Source organism: Aotus nancymaae, unplaced genomic scaffold (genome assembly GCF_030222135.1).
Source record: "Aotus nancymaae isolate 86718 unplaced genomic scaffold, 86718_ANA_hifiasm-v0.15.2.pri h1tg000025l, whole genome shotgun sequence".
Classification (NCBI taxonomy): Eukaryota; Metazoa; Chordata; class Mammalia; order Primates; family Aotidae; genus Aotus; species Aotus nancymaae.
The window spans coordinates 18,958,274-18,977,166 of NW_026988438.1; the positions used below are offsets into that span (position 1 = coordinate 18,958,274).

Sequence of the window (18,893 nt, forward strand, 5' to 3'; positions counted from 1 at the left end):
GACACAGATGGATTGGAGCACCCCAATTTAAATTTTAACACACATGGATGCTAGTCTAACTGATGATGAAATTAATGGTTACTGCAAGATCAAGCAGTCAAATCAAACAAGGTACATATGGGGAAAATTATCAGGGATGTCATTAACTCTGTCTTCACAGACAAATAATTTGTGAAAACAAAAGGACAATTCCATTAATAAAGTACACAATGGCAAAAGTAACCAGAATTTTTCAAGGTGGTATATTGCTTGAGAGGGAACATTTATAAACTCACTTTTTGCATATAGGAAGCACCTAGTCATCTGTAATTAATGAAACATACCTGGCTTAAAATGTGGTAAAGAATGAACTCCAGGCCATGTGTCCTCATTTGGCGTTCCGAGAACCTAGTGGAGAGCAGGAAATTGTGGAAACAGCCTTATTATTTCCAAAGCACTCAAAATTCTCAAGTGTAGAAAAGTAGTACACTACATATTATGAAACTCTGGTATTTTTTTTTCCCCATTATCATGTTCCAGGGATTTTATTTCAGTAAAAACAAATCTGGCTAAAGAGCCACCCAAGATGAATCTGTGTTATAACAAATACAGCTGAATGTGGTAAGACAAGTTAAATCTGCTATATTTTATCAAGTCCAAACTTAATAAATAGGCTAAGGAATCAAACAATAAGCTGTCATCTTCATGCTGCTGAATGAAGTCTGTATGTGTCCCTCATGATTCTTTCATGAGCTTTTGTCTTTCACTCCAGGATCACATGTTTCATCATTTAACAGTTCCAACAATTCTGCCATTTCTACCCCACATCCTCTGTCTGAGCATCATAATGTTTCAAAGAGGCAGGTCGACAGCTTAGAATGCTCAAATTCTCTCATTACAGTTAAAATCTGTAATTATGTGATTTACAGCTTCCTCTTGCCAAAATGCTGTTCTTCCTACATGTTTTCCTTTTTCTATCTGTTCATCCATCTTCTTTCCCCACCTACTCTTCTATCACTACAATCTTTGATCTGGGGAAATGGGCAATTCCAGCTCACAAGTAACTGGACTCACTCCATTTGAATATTCTGTTCCCTGATCTATAGCTCTTATACTCAATGATCACAGCAAAGTGCTGATTGAGAATGGAGTTTCAGGGTTAAGAGTCTAGAAAGGGGAAATTCAGGGTTAAAAGGCCAGACTCTGAAGACACCTTGAGTTCAAATCTTTGCTCCCCTATTTACTAGCCATGTAAGCTTGGGCAGAGAAGTGGCCCCACTGAGTTTCAATTTCCTCATTTGTAAACTGGAGGGTGTTAATTCCACCTACCACAATTGTGTGGAGAATGCTACCTGGCACACAGAACTATGTCAGTATCAGATTATTATTCAAAGAATCCACAGAAAACTGATTTGGGTCAGATAGGGAGGCTCCAGCCATGTGGGGAATATTTAGACTGCCCACTTTTTCCATAGGGACTCTATGTTCAAGCAAGTCAGTGCCAGATGCTGTCATTCAAACTATATTGGATAAACATAGATAGACAAACAGGTTAGAAAGGGCAAGAGATAAAGCTGGAAACTGGCAGAGGACCACTAGAGATTATGAGAGGCGTAAACCAAGAATAAAATTATAAGCCCCTCAACCATCTGAATAGATCCCTCCTCTCAGCCAAAGACATTCCAAAGTTAACCTGAAAAACTAGTTCAGGCCATGATGGGAAAGGCAGCCAGACATGCCTCATTATACCCACCTCCTTTTTGGAATTCAGGGACAGCTGACCAGCGTAACATCAACACAGACCTTAAGACTGATAGAACAGACTGTAAGTCTGATAAGAAACATTTACAATCTATTCTCTCTGAAGCCTGCTACCTGGAGGCTTCATCTGCATGATAAAGCCATGGTCTCTACCCTTTTGGTAACCCACACATTCCTATTGATTCCAGGTCTTTAGATAATAACTCTTTCAATCAACTGCCAATCAGAAAATCCTGGAATCCACCTATGACCTGGAAGCTGCCACTTCCAGTTGTCCTGCCTTTCTGGACTAAACCAATATACATCTTACATGTACTGACTGATGTCTTATGTCTCATTAAAATGTATATAACCCAGTTGCAGCCTGACAACCTTAGGCACATGTTCTCAAGATCTCCTGAGGGCTGTGTCATGGGCCATCGGTCACTCATATTTGGCTCAGAATAAATCTCTTACAGAGTTTGACTCTTCATCAACAGAAGAAATGAAGCATATTCAGTTTATCTGAGGATTTGCAGGCACTACTAGACAATAAGGTAATATAGGGCTCAGATTGTTCATGTATCTATTTACTAGTGGGTGACATGGCAGTGACATCAAAGAGTGGCAAATATATAATAAGTGCCAAACTCACTGCTTCCTACTCTGGTGAATACATGTATTTATGTTCCTGGCTGAAACATGAATCCAGCAACAGCAAATGAGAAAATAAAAATTCTTCTTTTAAGATTCATACTTGGTTACTTTTTTCAGCACTAATTAATACTAACATCAATAGATAGATCTACACCAACTAGATCACGTTATTGATGGGCTGGATGACTGGGGGAAGGAGGCAGGCAAGAGGGCTGGAAGAGTTGTAACATGAGAAAAGAGACAAAAGCATTGTCTCTGACATAAACGATTATGGTAACAGTGTCTCTGCAAAAGGCGTTTCTCCCTTTCTTTTCAATAATCCCAACCATTATTTCAAGAGGAGACAATCAAGTTTGCAGCAGCACATACAGCTAAGCTGGAAATGCTCCACTTTGTTCTCACTAAAATTTGCATGAAGGACAAAGGAGTTCAACAGTACTAAATTTTAGCAACAAAAGGGGGAAAATGTCAGCTCATAATCACAACTTGAACACAGTCAATCTGTCACATACGAAAATAGAGCCTCTGAAAGTTTTATAAACAATGGAAGTCCAGCCAGAATCTGAGCCCTGTTCTCTTGCTCCTAATAAAGTACAATTGTTTTCCTGGCTGCCTCTGTTTCTACAATGCTTGCGTGAGCAAAACTTTTTCACAGGCATTATTCTCATCCATATCCAGTGTTCTGTTTCAAAGTGGTTATGAAATATTATGTTCATATCATAAAAATTACCAGGAAAAAGAAAAATACATTAGACTTTTTTTTTTCAGTTATAGGCTTGACTATTGAGATTTCAGACCTCAAACTGTCCTGCTTACGACCCTGAACCATTTACACAGGAAATGCAAAGTGGGCAGAAAGTGGGCAAAGGAAAAAGTAATTAAAATTTAATTTTGCTTTCTGTAAAAGCCATTTTGGAAAAAATAGTTTGGGTTTAATGTATGGTTGACAATAATTGGCCACATGTGCACTGAAGAGAGTATGTGTTTGTGGTCTCTGATACCAGATTTTCATTTGTATTAATTTACTAACAAATTCCATTACCAAGATACATTTAAGTTAGAAGAAAGAGATTTTCTGAAAGTCAAAAATAATATTTTGCAAATAAAACAAAAATAAAAAGAAAATTGCATCTGATGTGCTACCAACATTTAAAATGTGGTTCCCAGCTCTGTAAATAAGCAGGTTTATGATACCTGAAGCCCCTTTCCATCTATGATATACTGAAAAGTCTTCTACACGTCCATTTAAGTAGACTTACCCTAAACCGGTGCCTGTTGCTTGTCCATCTCCTCATTCCTTCGTTGTTTTAGCTCTTTATTTGGCTAACACTTATTGTATTCCTCACAAAAGATGTAAGGATGGGACTTGGATTCTGCCTTGAGGTGCTCCTGGTCTAGTGATGCAGATAAACAGGGGCGGTGATGAATGGCCTTCAATATAACAAAGTTGACGGTGTGGGAGAGTGAGGTCAGAGCCCAAAGGAGGGTGGCTTGAGTCTCCCTGGGGGCAGAGAGAAAGGCTACCAGGAGAGGGTGGCTTAGTGGGAGAGGGAACACTGAGTCACTGGTTGCCAAGTAAAGAAAAGGTGGGAGTGACAGCAGAGTATCCAGTTATAAGGAGAGGCTTATGTCACAACACTTTCAGCCCTCCAAACTAACATGCTGCTCAACCCCCATGTCTTCTTACAGTGGATTAACCAGCTGAACTCCTACCTCCATTTGTAGCTTCAGTTCATGGTTCACTTTTTCCTGAAAGATCCTCTGGATTCTCTGGTCCAAGTTATATGCTGCCTCTTTGTGATGTCTGAGTGCTTTATGCAAGCTTCTATTATAGAACCTAATCACTACCTGGTAATTGCTAGATTACTCATCTGTCTCCCCAATGGACTGTGGTCCTCAGAGTGGAGATGATGATGTTGATCTCTGGATACTTAGTGTACCATGTGCCTGGCACCAGATATACGCCCAGTAAATGCTGACTGACTGACTTAATGAATGAATGAATTAATAAAAATGAATCAGTGTGTCTGGATAACACTGTGGCTACACTGCAGATGGGGCTACATGATGGGAGGCAGAGGCCACATACTAAATCCAAGGAGACTGCATTTTATCTCTGTTTGAGGTTTACTCAAATTGCAGGTCACATGACTGGTTGGGGGATTGTAAGTAAAATTCATCAAGGGAGTCGACATCAGCACTTTTCAAAAGATGAAATTCAAGAGAAGATATCAGAGGGTAACATAAACGTAAAGATGCCTATTGTTTTATGAAACTTTTGTTCAAGTTACATCTTTGTGTGTGTGCACAACGAATCATGATGTAAAAGGTATGTGCTGCTGTTTAAAATCCAATTATACAGGGAAGAAGTTATTAGCTGAAATCAAGAATGCCAGAGATAAAGCAAGTTTGGGGGCTGAAATGAGTTTCATTCTGGATCTATTAAATGTTAGAGATGCCTGCAGGTCAAGATTGGGCAGCTGGAAATACAAGTCTGGATCTTAGGAGAGGAATTTCAGAGGGAGAAAAACATTTGGAACTCTTCAGCACACATATGGTAACAGAAAGCAAATGCTAAAATGCAAGCCACAAAATGGTCTCACCTCCCTCTGTTCAGAAATATACAGTTGCCAGAAGTCTTCTCTGTGATTTCTTAGACTATTTAACATCTGTCAATAAAGAGCAAAACAAGGGACAAGCTCTCCTTATCAGTGGAGGTCTACGGCCCTGACCCTAAGGAACTAAGAGGTAATGGCTCCACACTCACTCCTCCAGGCGTGCCTCTGCCCTGGCAGGTACGGCCCAGGTTCTGCCCATTATGTCAGCCTCTGTTAAGCAGAGAAGATACTGAAAAAAAGAGGGCCTCTCTATGAAAATATCTCCTCCAAATAACAGGAGAAAAGCAAATTCTAAACTTCTAGAGCTCAGAGTTCAAGAATTAATGTTTGTCAGAAATATTTACTTACCTTTCTAAACTATCATTAGTTCCACCAATTCTCTCATTTTCTAGTCTTTGCTTTTGCACAGGCCTCAGGGCTGCTAAAGAGGAGTCTGTGGACTTTTCCTGAACACCTGTGATTTAAGTAGAACAAGACCTGCTAACAGTTCTTCCTGAGACAAGGAGACAGAGAGGTCTCTAACAGAGACTACAGTACAGAGGAATTCTGGCCTGTGGGACACAAATAAAACCGGCTGACACAGTGTGTCCTAATGAAAGTGATATGGAAAGCAAGAGATTTCTCACTTCAGGGCTTCAACTTTTCGGGGCACTACTACAGTGGTGATGAGGATTTTAACCAGACTCAGCTGTGGATTCTAAGGGACTGGAGAATAACCTAATAAATGATGATTTTCAAACTCCAACTCTGAAAGTCCACACATATAACATCTCTAAAATAATGATTGCTTCACAGCTGTACTACTTTCTTCAGATCTGGAAGATTTTTTTTGGCTCCTTAGTGAAAAGTCCTAAAAGAAACCTGTGAAGTGGCTCAGCAGAAGTCAGCTGCAATATTATACACCCTGCTTTGGAACAGATGGTATGAAGTTCCCAGAAGAGCCAGAGAGAGAAAGCACTTCCTAATTCTGATCCTGACTGTGCACTCTCCACCTAGAAAAACGACGATTAGGTGGAAACGCAGAGGGGCCAGCTGGAGTTTACATTGCCCCCAACAGCACAATGAATGTGCTGCAGACAGGGCAGGTGGAAGGCGAGGAGAAAGTTTTCAGGATCCAGTGGCCTCGTAGGTGATGGTGAGAAGGAACTGTTTTATTTTTCGAGATAGAATTTCATTCTGTTGCCCAGGCTGGTGAGCAGTAGTGTGACCATGGCTCAATGCAGCCTCAACCTCCCTGGCTCAAGCGATCCTCCCATCTCAGCCTCTTGAGCAGCTGGGATGACAGGAACACTCTACTCCATCCCACTATATTTTTTGTTTTTTGTAAAGATGGGATCCCATGGTATTGCCCAGGCTTGTACTCCTAGGCTAAAGTGGTCCACCTGCCTTAGCCTCCCAAAGTGCTGGGACTATAGGCATGAGCCACTGCACCTAGCCAAGAAGGAAGTTTTTTAAGAGGAGGATATAGTGATAGGAGAAGCAGAAGTCAGATCAAAAAAAGAAGAAAAAAAAAAGAATAATAAAAGAAATAAAAAAAAGAAAAAGCAGAAGTTGGAAGGATGGAGAATCTCAAAAGGATGGGGAAATATGAAAGTAAGGGGCTATTATAAGAGTGGCCGAGGACAGACGGAAGTGACCAAAGAGAGCAAATTTCAGCATGGAAATCTTCAAAAATGCCAACTGCATACTTGAATCAAATATTTATTTTCTCTATGTAGATAACTTCTAGAGTAGGCAAAGGGTATCCCTAAAAAAAAAAAAAATAAACAAACTAGTAACAGCACAGGTCTCTGGAAAGGAGAATGGGTAGCTGAAAATCAGAGGTGGAAGGGGCCCACGCTTTTCACTAGCTATACTTATGTACCTTCTTCATTTTATACTATATACATGTTGTTCAATCATAATTATGTTTTCCCATCCATGTAATAAATAGAAATATACTGAGTGATGCCAACATGACCACCCCTTTCCTATGTGTAGAAGGCAAAAGATTTTTTTAAAAAGTGTCTGCCTTGGAGTTGCTCAGTCTGGAGAGAGAGATAAAGAGACAAGCATGTGAAACAGAAAATCAGCACACAAGGCTGCTCTAATGAGGGGTGGGATGAGTGCACTGGGAGCCCAGGAAGAGAGGCGAAGGGACAGCTTGAATAAATGAAGCCTGAAAACTGAGACTTCAAAAGTGACTGGGGGCTTGTCAAGCAGATGAGTAGGAGAAGGACACTCCAGACAGAAGAGAGAGCGTGTGCAAAGGCATGGAGGTATGCATGTGCGTGTGCCAACTCTAAGTGATCTGGTGTTGTCTTCTGGGAACACCCCTGTACTAGTCTGTTGTTACGTTGCTGATAAATACATACCCAAGATTAGGAAGAAAAAGAGGTTTAATGGCTGGGGAGGCCTCACAGTCATAACAGAAGGCAAGGAGTAGTAAGTCATGTCTTACGTGCATGGTGGCAGGCAAAGAGAGCTTATGGAGGGAAACTCCCATTTTTAAAACCATCAGATCTCATGAGACTCATTCACTATTAAGAGAACAGCTCAGGAAAGACCCTTCCCCATAATTCAGTCACCTCCCACCAGGTTCGAGAATTGGGTGTGGACACAGCCAAACCATATCTCCACCCTTTCGGGAACTCTATGTGAATTGAAGCTCATTTTTTATAGCTCACATTTTATCCTTCATACTTTAGCATGTGCTTTTCACTATGATACACACACTGAAGTGTTCTAAGTGTTTTTCTCTATCTGCAATTCCACTTGCAAGATCCAGATCCAGCCCCTCCAAGGTGCAGCTGGGAGGAAGGAAAGGAAGTGGAGGTCAAAAGGAGGAGCCTGCTGCCAAGTTGATCAGATTAAATAATAAGTGAGGGCTTTTTAGATTTTAGTGACATAGACAAAGAGCAGGAATGACAAGACCAGATCTGCACCTCATACAACTCCTGGGGTTGGGGGTGGAGAAGGGAGACAAGAAGCTGAGAGGTCAGTGAAGAGGCCACAGAGAAAGGCCAAGGCAAGGGTTCATATCTGGTGCATATGAGAACCACTTGGGAGCTTCTAAAGCCGTGGTCGCTCCACCCCCACGTCAGATGTCCCCTTTTAATAACACATTTTTAAACATTCTTTCTACTATCCAAAAAGGGACTCAAAGATCATAAAAGGAACCTACGTATAACTAAACAATCAGTATAATACTATAACCACTGCATGAAGACATAAAAGTATTTCATGAAAAAATGTGCGCTCAATGGAAAAAATTCTAACAGGATGGCACTAACAGGCAAAATGAAGTAATTGGATGTTTCCACGTATGTGCCAAACTACCTTGAAGGCCACAGCTATCAATGATGACACATTCAACTGTGTTGCATTAGAGACTCAAATCTTGAATAGCATTGCTGTGTGACAAGATTTTCTGAAACTGCTTATTAGTTGGGTACCTGATAATTCAGTGTATATTAATATTTACCGTGTATTAAAACTGAGAAAAATGTCTTGGGCTTATAAGTAAAACTGTATTTATATACTGCATTTACTGTTTTACTTACATGTTATTGTATTTCTAGATAAAACAGGGATACTAAGTAATTCTAGGTTTGGATAATTATAACAAAGTTTTCCACTAATAGAAGTGTCTGGTGGACCATTTAGGTCTTCATTGGGCAAGACTGACCAACAGTGCTGAGTCTAGCATTGTGGCCACCACCCATGAAAAGGCAATAGCATCTTAATCAGTATGAAAACCAAGAAGAATCTCAGTTATCAAAATGCTCCCCAATACTGCTTCCATTGAAAATTATTGTTTTAAAAGTATCTCTGCCTAGGTCCCAGCCCAGGTGAATTAAGTCAGCTCGTTCTAACAGCTCCACAGGTGATTCTAAGTCCAGTGATGGAACTACTGGCCTGAAGTAGCTTTTCCCAAGGTGTGGGATACGTACTACCACACTGGAGATTATTTTAGGACATGAACAGAGCATTAAGTTATATTTACTCACATGCTCTGAATCTCTTTCAATTTACTTGAGAACATCAAGGAGAAAATCTCAGCTCGGTGCTTATTTTTAAACCCTTTCGAACACTTGCTAACATCCCTCCAAAGAGAAAGCAGCCACAGGTTCAGAATCATGGTCAGGCAAGAAGGTTGATTTCCTAATATTATTGACTGTTTTTCAGAGTTTATTTTCACATTTACCCCCTATTTCTGGCAATTCATAAAGACTTTCTACTTTTTGTAGTGATCTAACAAATACATAAATTATTTGAAATGAGTTGATTGAAGAAAAATATTAAGTCATTAGAAGTATGCTACAACATTATAGCAAAAATTTAAGAAGAGGAGTAAGGGAGACAATTTGGGAGACCCATGGTCCTAGAGTACGAGGAAATGAGGGTGGAATATTGGGGTCACCAAGTAGACACTCAAAAGGGCACTCGCTGGCTTCTGCTCTTCTGGCCTGGTTTGCAGGATCTGTTGGATTCACCACCAGGATTAACAGTAAAAGGCAGGTGGCTGAGGGTATCTCATGACTGCCTCAGAACCGGTCAGGGAGACAGACTAGAGATCCAAAGACTGGATGGGACTTCCTCAAACATTCAGGTTTGTTATTTTTTTACATGCCTCCACCATCTCACCAAATTAATGTATTTCCATTACCAACTACTCATTTTTATCTCCTATTTTCTCCCTCTCTTGCCATGCCCATGCTACGGCAGGCTACCATCATGTCCTAAGGCACTAGCCAGTGCCCTCCCAACCAGTCTACTTGCCTCCATTCTTGTACTCTTCCAATTAATGAATGCGTATTCCTGAGTAATCTTCAAAGTCAAATGTGATCAAGTTCCACTCCCTGAGTAAGATCTCTCAGTGGTACAGTGGCTTCCCGGTGTTCCTGGATAAACTTGATATTGCACACATGACCCTCAAGTTGCTACCTGGCTTGGGCCTTCCCCTCTCTCCCCTTATCTAGAACCACCACCCCTCCTTTTCCTCTCATGCTTTGCTCACACTGATCTTCTGATGCCTTAAATTTGCCATGCTGCTCCCCCCTCCCTGCACAGGGCCTTTACACATGCATTTCCAAAGCCTGACATCTGTGCCCACACCACCTGATTAGTTCCTAATTCATTTTTCATCTCCCAGCTGAAACATTACTTTCTCAGGACAAGCCCCTGCATATCGAAGCAGAATCCCCATAATATATCATTATAGCAACATAGACCTCTTGGTAAAAACTGTCACAGTTGAAACTTTACATTTATTTCTGTGAATATTTGATAAATGTCTATTTCTTTCATTGGACTCTAAGTGTAATAAGTAAAGAGATCATTTTTTTCTTTCTGTTTATATTCCTTTTGTTTATCAAAGTACATAAAGTAGGTACTCATTAAATATTTGTTTAACTAACTATATAAACCTGAAGGATCCTTGTAAATGACAAATTATCACGACTTCATTCAGTAAAAGTCATGTTAAAGTAACCTTTTTAAAAAGTAGAAGAGAATTGTCTTCAGCTTCAAGATTTGTGCTTTTTCTCCTACCTTACTCCACCTTCCTGGAGAAGAACGGTAATGCAAATTAAAATCCTTCTAGAAGCCAGTCAGGCAGGTGACTGAGGGAGAGGGCTTCACGGAAAGAAGACGGGACTGAATGTGACAAGGCCGTGTCCACAGAGAGCAGCAATGTTCAGCTTCCGCCTGAGGCTGCCATGCACAATGCAGGCCCTGGGTATTGCTATAGCTTTCCTTTCACTACCTGGATTTCCTGTGAAAGTAACTAATCCTATAATCTAATTCAAATTTCTATGGAAAATTACTTAGTTGAAATGTAAAACAAAAACTAAATGAGATGGGTCAAACAAAACATGTCAATGTCCTAAATTCAGAGAACAGTGGCTGGGCAGTAACCTTTGTTCCTCCAGGCATCAAGAAAATAAGCTATCCTTTATTGACATCATGTGTACAATATCAGGTTTATAACCAGTTTATTGACAAACTGGTTGTTCAAGGTTGCACAGCTAGAAAATGGGGGAGCTGGAATTCTAAATTAGGATGGTGTGATTAGAGAGGCCATGCTCTGAAGAGCTGTACTATCTTGCTTCCAAGAGGAGCAGGCTGAGAAATGTGGCTCAGATGTTGTTAAACAATTCATAGCCACCTGACCAGACCCTAGAAGGAGGTTTTGGGTATTAGAACAAGGCTTTTTTCATTCTCTCTCTCCCTCACATTCAACACACATACACACATGCATGTATGTCTACAAGACATGTGTATGTAGGTATACATGTATATTCTGTATAATGTTAGGCACCACCCTCTTCAGCATTTTTATCAGTGACTTGAAGACAGAAGAGATGTCTTACATTTTTCAGATGATGTGAAATAGAAAGGATGTGTAGTATTCTGACGGCTGAACCAGGATTCAAAAATATTTAATCAGGCATGAACAACTGGCTGAACCTAACACTAGGGAAATGTGAAAACTATAAACATCAAGTCCAGTACTTAGACTCCATTAATTGTTTGTTCAAGATGGGAACACGTGGTATGCAGCAAGCAGCATAAAAAAAGACTCATGGTTTTTTATCTAAATAAAAACTTCTATAAGACCACGCACTAAAATTCAAAAGAGGTTAGGTGGGTTGACTCTAGGCTTGCCCCTGTGATTCCCACCTCCTGGTGTTCATAACCTTTTTGAGTGTGGGTGGGAACAGCAACTTGCTTCTAACCAACAGAATATGGCAAAGGTGATGAGATGCCACTTCTGTGATTACAGTTGACCCTTGAACTATGCAGGGTTTGGGGTACCAACCCCATGCACAGTCAAAAATTCCCATATAACTCTTGACTCCCCCAAAACTTAACTAACAACCTACTGTTGAACAGATGTCTTACCAACATACACAGTCCATTAACACATATTTTATATGTTATATTTATTATATACTCTATTCCTACAATAAAGTAAGCTAGAGAAAAGAATATTAGGAAAACCAAGAGGAAGAAAAAGATAGTGATTATTCATTAAGTGGGAGTGAATCATCATAGAGGTATTCATCCTTATATTCACATTGAGTAGGCCGAGGAAGAGGAAGGCTTGGTCCTGCTATCTCAAGGGTGGCAGATGTACTTACTTTATTGTAATCATTTAATCATATCATAACACACCTGGATTGCTGTGCCAGTACCAGGTGATACATGTGACAAGGGACAAAAAAATAAAAATAAAAAAGGCAGTCTTCTGTGGAGTGTATTCAGAAAGGTTGAGGGTTGGGGGAGGGGTGTGCCCCATGTCCCATTGGGCTGACTGGAAATGCTATTGAGAAAAAAAGGGTTTGGGATATCATTTTGAATAGATTAAGTGCTACACTGTGAATGGGAGACTGACTTATGCAGAGCTACATGACAAGAAGGACCAATGGGGTAAAGATACTAATATACAGCAAAGAAGGACATTCTAATGACAAAAGCTGTCAAATGGGATCAGCACTTTTATGAGGTTTAAGCAGAGTTAAGGACTGGACTGAACAACACTTTGCATTCAGACATAATAAGGATCAAATTCTGCCTCCATAGACACAGTACATGAGTTTAATTCTGAGGTAATATACAACAGAGTTTGGGTGACAAGATGAGGTCACATAGATGCCCATATATTTACCTTTGTTTTTATGTGGCTGCAATTACAGCTTAGAGGGTAGACAGGGAGAAGTGGGCTGATAAGGAAGGGTATAATTAGATGAAGGAGGGCAGAGAAGGTAGTCATGAAATTTTCCTTTCCCACTTTCTATCCAGGGGATAAGAAAGAAATCTATCCAAGCAGCTAATTATTTTGCAGGGAACCAGCACAATCACATGGCTAACAGAATATTTTTCTAGTAGCAGGATAAGCTATCAGTGTGTGTGTGTGTGTGTGTGTGTGTGTGTGTAGAGGTGTGAGTGTATCCATTTACATATACATAGTTCCTTTCTTCCATCATTCCCTAAACCTTACCTAAACTACCACTATGTAAGAGATTAGAGTATTCTGAGTGTTCGTTTTTTGGCAGTGACATACAGGTTGGATGTGGGATTAGGAAATCTTCTTTAAAATCCTACTATTCTGGGTTGTGTTTTGTGAAGAAGCAGAATCTGTAGTGAGGTTCTGTAGAGCAGTGAGCTCTATCTGAGAAAGGCAGCAGGGGGAGCCACTGGACTGAGAAAATGAAAAGCTGCCAGGGCTTCAGAAAGCAGCTTCAAAATTCAATCAGCTGCTCAACTGCAAGTGATGGAGTGAAAGAGAGGATGTTTCCAAAATATTATGTAGAGTTTTCAACATAGCAAAGATTTATATAGGAAGCAACACAAATAATAATAATAATAATAATAATAATAATAATAATAGCCAGCTCTTAGAGTGTTGTTTAAAATGAGTTCAATTCACCTGCTAGGAGGTTACTATCTCGCTTAGTGGTGCTTGGCTGCACACAGGAATCATCTAAGGAATATTTTTAAATACTGATTAATAAAAAAATAAAGAAAAAAGTATGAATGACTGGGACCTATCCCCCAAATTCTTATTTAACTGGTCCAAGGTGCAGCAAGACATGTAGAATTTTCTAAACCTCCCCAGTGATTCTAACATCAGCCCAGCTGGGACCATTGACTGGGCCGATTTAGCCAGGCAATCTCTTGGAGGCTGTAGCATTTAGTTATATGCTTTAGAAATTTTTTGTTTGTTTGTTTGTTTTTGTTTTCAGCCTGTATCTAGAAGGCCACAAAAGATTTGTGGATGAATGAACAAAACAAGCAAGTGGCTGCTAAAGAAATTAGAGGATAACAAATAGATAAACTTAACGTTATTTCAGAAAATGCTCTTAGTGCCTGGAAAATTCTGCAGTGAAAGTAGCACATTTCAAATGTTTTTCCTCAACTAAATTTTCATTATTTTTCCTCTCCCGGTATACCTACTCTTTTTATTCCTTGTCTCATTAAACCCTGATTCCCTCATGGATTTCGCTCTCATCTCAATGACTTTTCTCTTTTTTCAGACTGATGTTACTGTGACACAGCTTCAGACTCGGTCTGTGCACTGTGGGAGCCACAGCAATGGAAATGTACATGCACGTGCAGTGGCCCGAGGGTGGAAGCTGCTGAGGCTGGAGGGAGGTGATGTTGCTAAGCAAATGCAGCAGAACCAGCCTGACTGCCTGAAACTATGCCCCAAAATAGGAAAGAATGGGGAGGAACCTGCAGGCAGGAACACCAAATGTTACAGCCCTGCTGCTCAAAGTGTGGTCCATGAACTAGCAGAATCAGCACCACCTGTAGAAGCTCAGGCCCCACTCCTGATGAATCCAAATCTACAGCTCATGAATAATCCCAGGTGGTTTAGAAGGACACTGGAGTTCGAGAAGTACTGCTTTAAAATATGCATTCTAATAGGACTTCTTGACCTAAAAAGCATGAGTAGTGCAAAGGAAGTTATGGCCACAGGTCCACCTTCATCTGGAATATCTATTTAAGACTATTCATTAAAATAGCACTTGGAAAGGAAGGGTCAAAGGCAATTTCAAGTTCTGTGTTGTCAGGAGCTACCACAGATGATGATGACTCCATGGAGAACTGGCTCAGCACTCTGCAAGTCAGAGCACACCCCTTGGCACTGGCTCTTCTACCTTTACCAGCCATATAGACTAGGTAGCTCTTATGGCAAGAGGTTTTGAATCATTTCTGGAAGCTGGCAGGACATAAGTAACAATAAAAATGTTCAATTCATCTGCTGATGCTTCTACTTCAGCTGCAAACTTAAGGCCAATGAAAATTCTCATATCTATGTCAAAATGATACATAGACATGCCTAAATTGATCACTATCTTCTTTTTCTGTAATGAAAGTAGTTTATTTACTGATCTTTGTGTGCTGTTTGTCAACTTTTACCCTGAAAAGTACAGTGTTTTAAATAGTTAATTTAAATATTCATTCCAGTTACATCAAAATTAAATATGACAAAGCTATTAAATTGATTCAGAACACTTTGAAGGCTTGACATCCTCAAATGTGTTTTAGAAAATTATATTATCTTCAAAAATGTGTTAATATGAATGCATTAATTTCCTGTGACTGCTGTAACAACACAAACTTGGTGGCTTAAAATGAGAAATGAATTCTCTCATAGTTCTGGAGCCTGAAGTCCAAAATTGTTTACAATGAGCTGAAACTAAGATGTTAGTAGGGCCTTGTCCCCTCTGAAGGGTTCAGGGGAGAAGCAGTTTCCAGATTCTGGTGGTTCCTCGCATTGCTTGGCTTGTGGATGCATCACTTCAATTTCTGCCTCCCTCTTCACACTGCCTTCTCTTCTGTGTTAAATCTCCTTCTGCCTCTCTTTTATAAGAACATCAATGACTGAACTTACAGCTTGCCTGGATACTCAATGATAATTACCCCATTTCATGATCCTTAATCCCACCTGCAAAAACCCATTTTCCAAATAAGGTCATATTACGGGTTCCAGGTATAAGGACTTAATGTCTTTGGGTATCCATTATTAACCTACTACACAGTAAAATTACCTTTACAAGATATTATTTGTAAATGATACTCAACAGGGTTAGTTTATACACATAAGGTATACGAAGTAAACAGAAAAATCTGGGTAAACAGATTTTTCTTGCAGGAATAATAACTTCTTGCAAGAATAATAACTTGCAGGAATAATAACTTTTCATAAGCTGGTTTACTATTTGCGATTTTTCAACTATTATTTCATGAGTGTGCATCAACCCAATGAAGTAGGACATGATAATAAAAGCAAAGAGGAGGACCCTGCCTAGGTGCCCTGGAAGAGAAGAACAGAACCAGGATGCAACCTAGATTTATGACCCTTTATGTGGTGCTCGTCTCACTGGTGTCTGGTAAAACACTACAACAGGCCTGTTAATTCATCTTGGTTGACTCACAAAGAGAGGCTTATGTATGCAAGACTGGCAGAGACTGACAGACTGGAGGTGAGTGCTCAACTGGATGACCTCACTAGCTAAAAGACTCCTTTCCTCCCAGCAGGTGCTGCTATACTTCTGCTGACCTACTGGATGTACTTAATTTGGTTTCAAAGTCAAGGAGTGACATTCCCATATGGATATTTCCTATGAAAACCAAGTTTGTAATTTATCCTTATTTCATTCTGGAAAATGCAACAGTGTTTATTCTTAAACTAAGGAGAAAAGAACATATTTGTTATTCTTTTCTTGCTTTGAACCTGATGCAGAGAATTTTATTTTAATTAACTTAATAAGCACCCATGAACTCACTACATCATTTAACAACAATCCACATCTAATCGTCTGGCTCAGGCCCCATGCAATCCAATCTCCTGACCTCTCCCAAATGAAGTAAGCTCCATCCTGAATCACATTCATTATTCTCTATATTTCTTTTTTTATATAATGTTGTTGTCCTTATAAAGATGATAAAAGGCCGGGCGCGGTGGCTCATGCCTGTAATCCCAGCACTTTGGGAGGCCGAGGCAGGTGGATCACGAGGTCAAGAGATCGAGACCATCTGGTCAACATGGTGAAACCCCGTCTCTACTAAAAATACAAAAAAATTAGCTGGGCATAGTGGCATGTGCCTGTAATCCCAGCTACTCAGGAGGCTGAGGCAGGAGAATTGCCTGAACCCAGGAAGCGGAGGTTGCGGTGAGCCGAGATCGCGCCATTGCACTCCAGCCTGGGTAACAAGAGCGAAACTCCGTCTCAAAAAAAAAAAAAAAAAAAGGCGATAAAATAATTTTATTTTAATTATTTTAAATTTTACATACAGGCTATAATGCTGTATATAGTATTTTGGGATTTTTTTTCAGTTAAGATTACATTGCTAAAATTCATCCAAACTCCTGTGTGACTATTATCTAAATGGAATATTATTCATCTACTTGCCTATTGACAAGCATTTGTGTTGTTTATGGGTTTCTGGTCATGATACAGGAAGGAAAATTACATAATGCAAAAATGACAAGTACAGCCTAGCAGCAGTCATCTTATTGTCCCTTTACCACTATAAAATTCCACAGTGCAAAAATAAAATATTGGCACCTAAAATGGAGCTGTGTTCCAACAGAGATTGAGAGCTATTTGAGACTCACAATATATTTCCCTGAAGAAACAATTCTCTACATGGTGGTTAGTCCACTGGCTGATGCACAAAAGGCTGCTTAATTCATAATAAACCAAAAAGCACTACAGAGCCAAACCATCCGGTACAACAGCATTTCTGATGAAATGCATCCACCAGGGAAATCACAGCACTTCTATAGCGGCAGACCAGGGAGCAGGACAAGGCTTCTGTTCTCTTTTCCTCAATTCTCACCAAGCCTTAGCCAAAGGCAGCAACTCCAGCCAAGGGAAGGAACAGGCTGGCCTGAGGCTTCCAAGCCCAGGGAGATACTGGGATGGAGACTTTGAGGCCAAGAACTGAAAGGGCACTGTGACTTAAAAGAAGTGACAAGAACTCTAGTGGAAGGAGTGAAGGGTAATCAAAAAATAAATAGTTTTCTCTGCAATTTTAGCACTGGTCAGAAGGGATCAACAGCAAGGTAGGGTCAGGATAGCTGCAGGGTGCCTCTACCAGGTGACAGGCTTGCATTTTATTTCTCTTTTTCACAATCTTACCTCCTCTTTCACAGAGGCACCTACTTGCACTTAGGATGGAGCATTTGAGAGGCAGAATATGGGTCCCTTGGAAGGGGTAGAGAGTACTGAAAGGAGGTGCCACTCTCTGTGCTTTTATGTCTGTAGTGGTTGGGGAGGGAGAGCAGGATGTAGCCTCTGGGTGCTATGCCCACAGTAAGTATTGCTTTCTAAGGACTGGTCCTATATTGGGAGTATGTAGGTCAGAATATGTATACTGAAAAAAAATCCATACATTTAACTGTTCCAAAAAAAGGTGCTGCTATTTTTACAGCTTTGAATGAGGTATGCAGGAATTTGTGAGTTAAAACCAAAACCTCTGGTAAGTTTAATGTTAGGAAGTCTATTTAAAATTTTAGGTCAAAACAGTTCTATAAAAATGTACTATATTTGCAGTATTGTGTTATAGTTTTTATAACCGTATATATAGCATTTAGGTATATACAATTAAAATCTTAATATACTATTACATATGTATCCATTTATTTTATATACTATTACATATATATCCATTTATTTTCAAAAGTTATTAAGAGCTTATTTTGCTAAGAAAAAGGTAGGATACAAGTATGGAAAAATATAGCCCCTGATAAAGGGTGATCCTCATCATAATCTCTGGGGCCACCAGCCCTACAAGCCTACGCCTAGTCAACAATAGACTCCCCTGGAAATCCTAGCCAGAGCACTCAGGCAAGAGAAAGAAATAATGGACATTCAAATTAGAACAGAGGAAGTCAAACTACATTTGTTTGCCAATGATATGGTCTTATACCTTGAGAACTCTAAAGAACTCTTTGAAATGATTCCTAGATTTGATAAATGAATTCAGTTACAAAATCAAAGTCTCAGGTTACAAAATCAATGTACACAAATCAATAACACTGCTATATACCAATAATGATCAAGCTGAAAATCAAATCAAGAACTCACTCCATTTATAATAGCTGCAAGAAAGGAAAGAAAAGAAGAGAAAAGAAAAGAGAAGAAAAGAGAAAGACATCCACTCAGGAATATACTTAACCAAGGAGATGAAAATTTTCTACAAGGAGAACTACCAAATACTGATAAAAACAAAAGCAAAAACAAAAACAAAAACAAAACAAAAACAGAAATGACACAAACAAATGAAAAAGATTCTATGCTGATGGACTGAAAGCATCAATACTGTGAAAACAATCATACTGTCTAAATTAATCTATAGAGTCAATGCAATTCCTATCAAATAACCAATATCATTTTTTAT

The 18,893-nt window shown here is 39.7% G+C and overlaps 1 protein-coding gene across 6 annotated transcripts in view; it reads right to left on the reverse strand.

Moving 5' to 3' along the window:
• CDK14 (cyclin dependent kinase 14) overlaps positions 1-18,893 on the reverse strand; it is a 763,966-nt gene that overhangs the window by 155,927 nt on the left and 589,146 nt on the right. For all 6 annotated transcript variants that reach the window (XM_064380407.1, XM_012450847.3, XM_064380410.1 and 3 more), the window contains one exon: positions 324-387. In XM_064380407.1, coding sequence (XP_064236477.1) covers positions 324-387 — 64 coding nt within the window. The remainder of the gene's footprint in view (positions 1-323; positions 388-18,893) is intronic.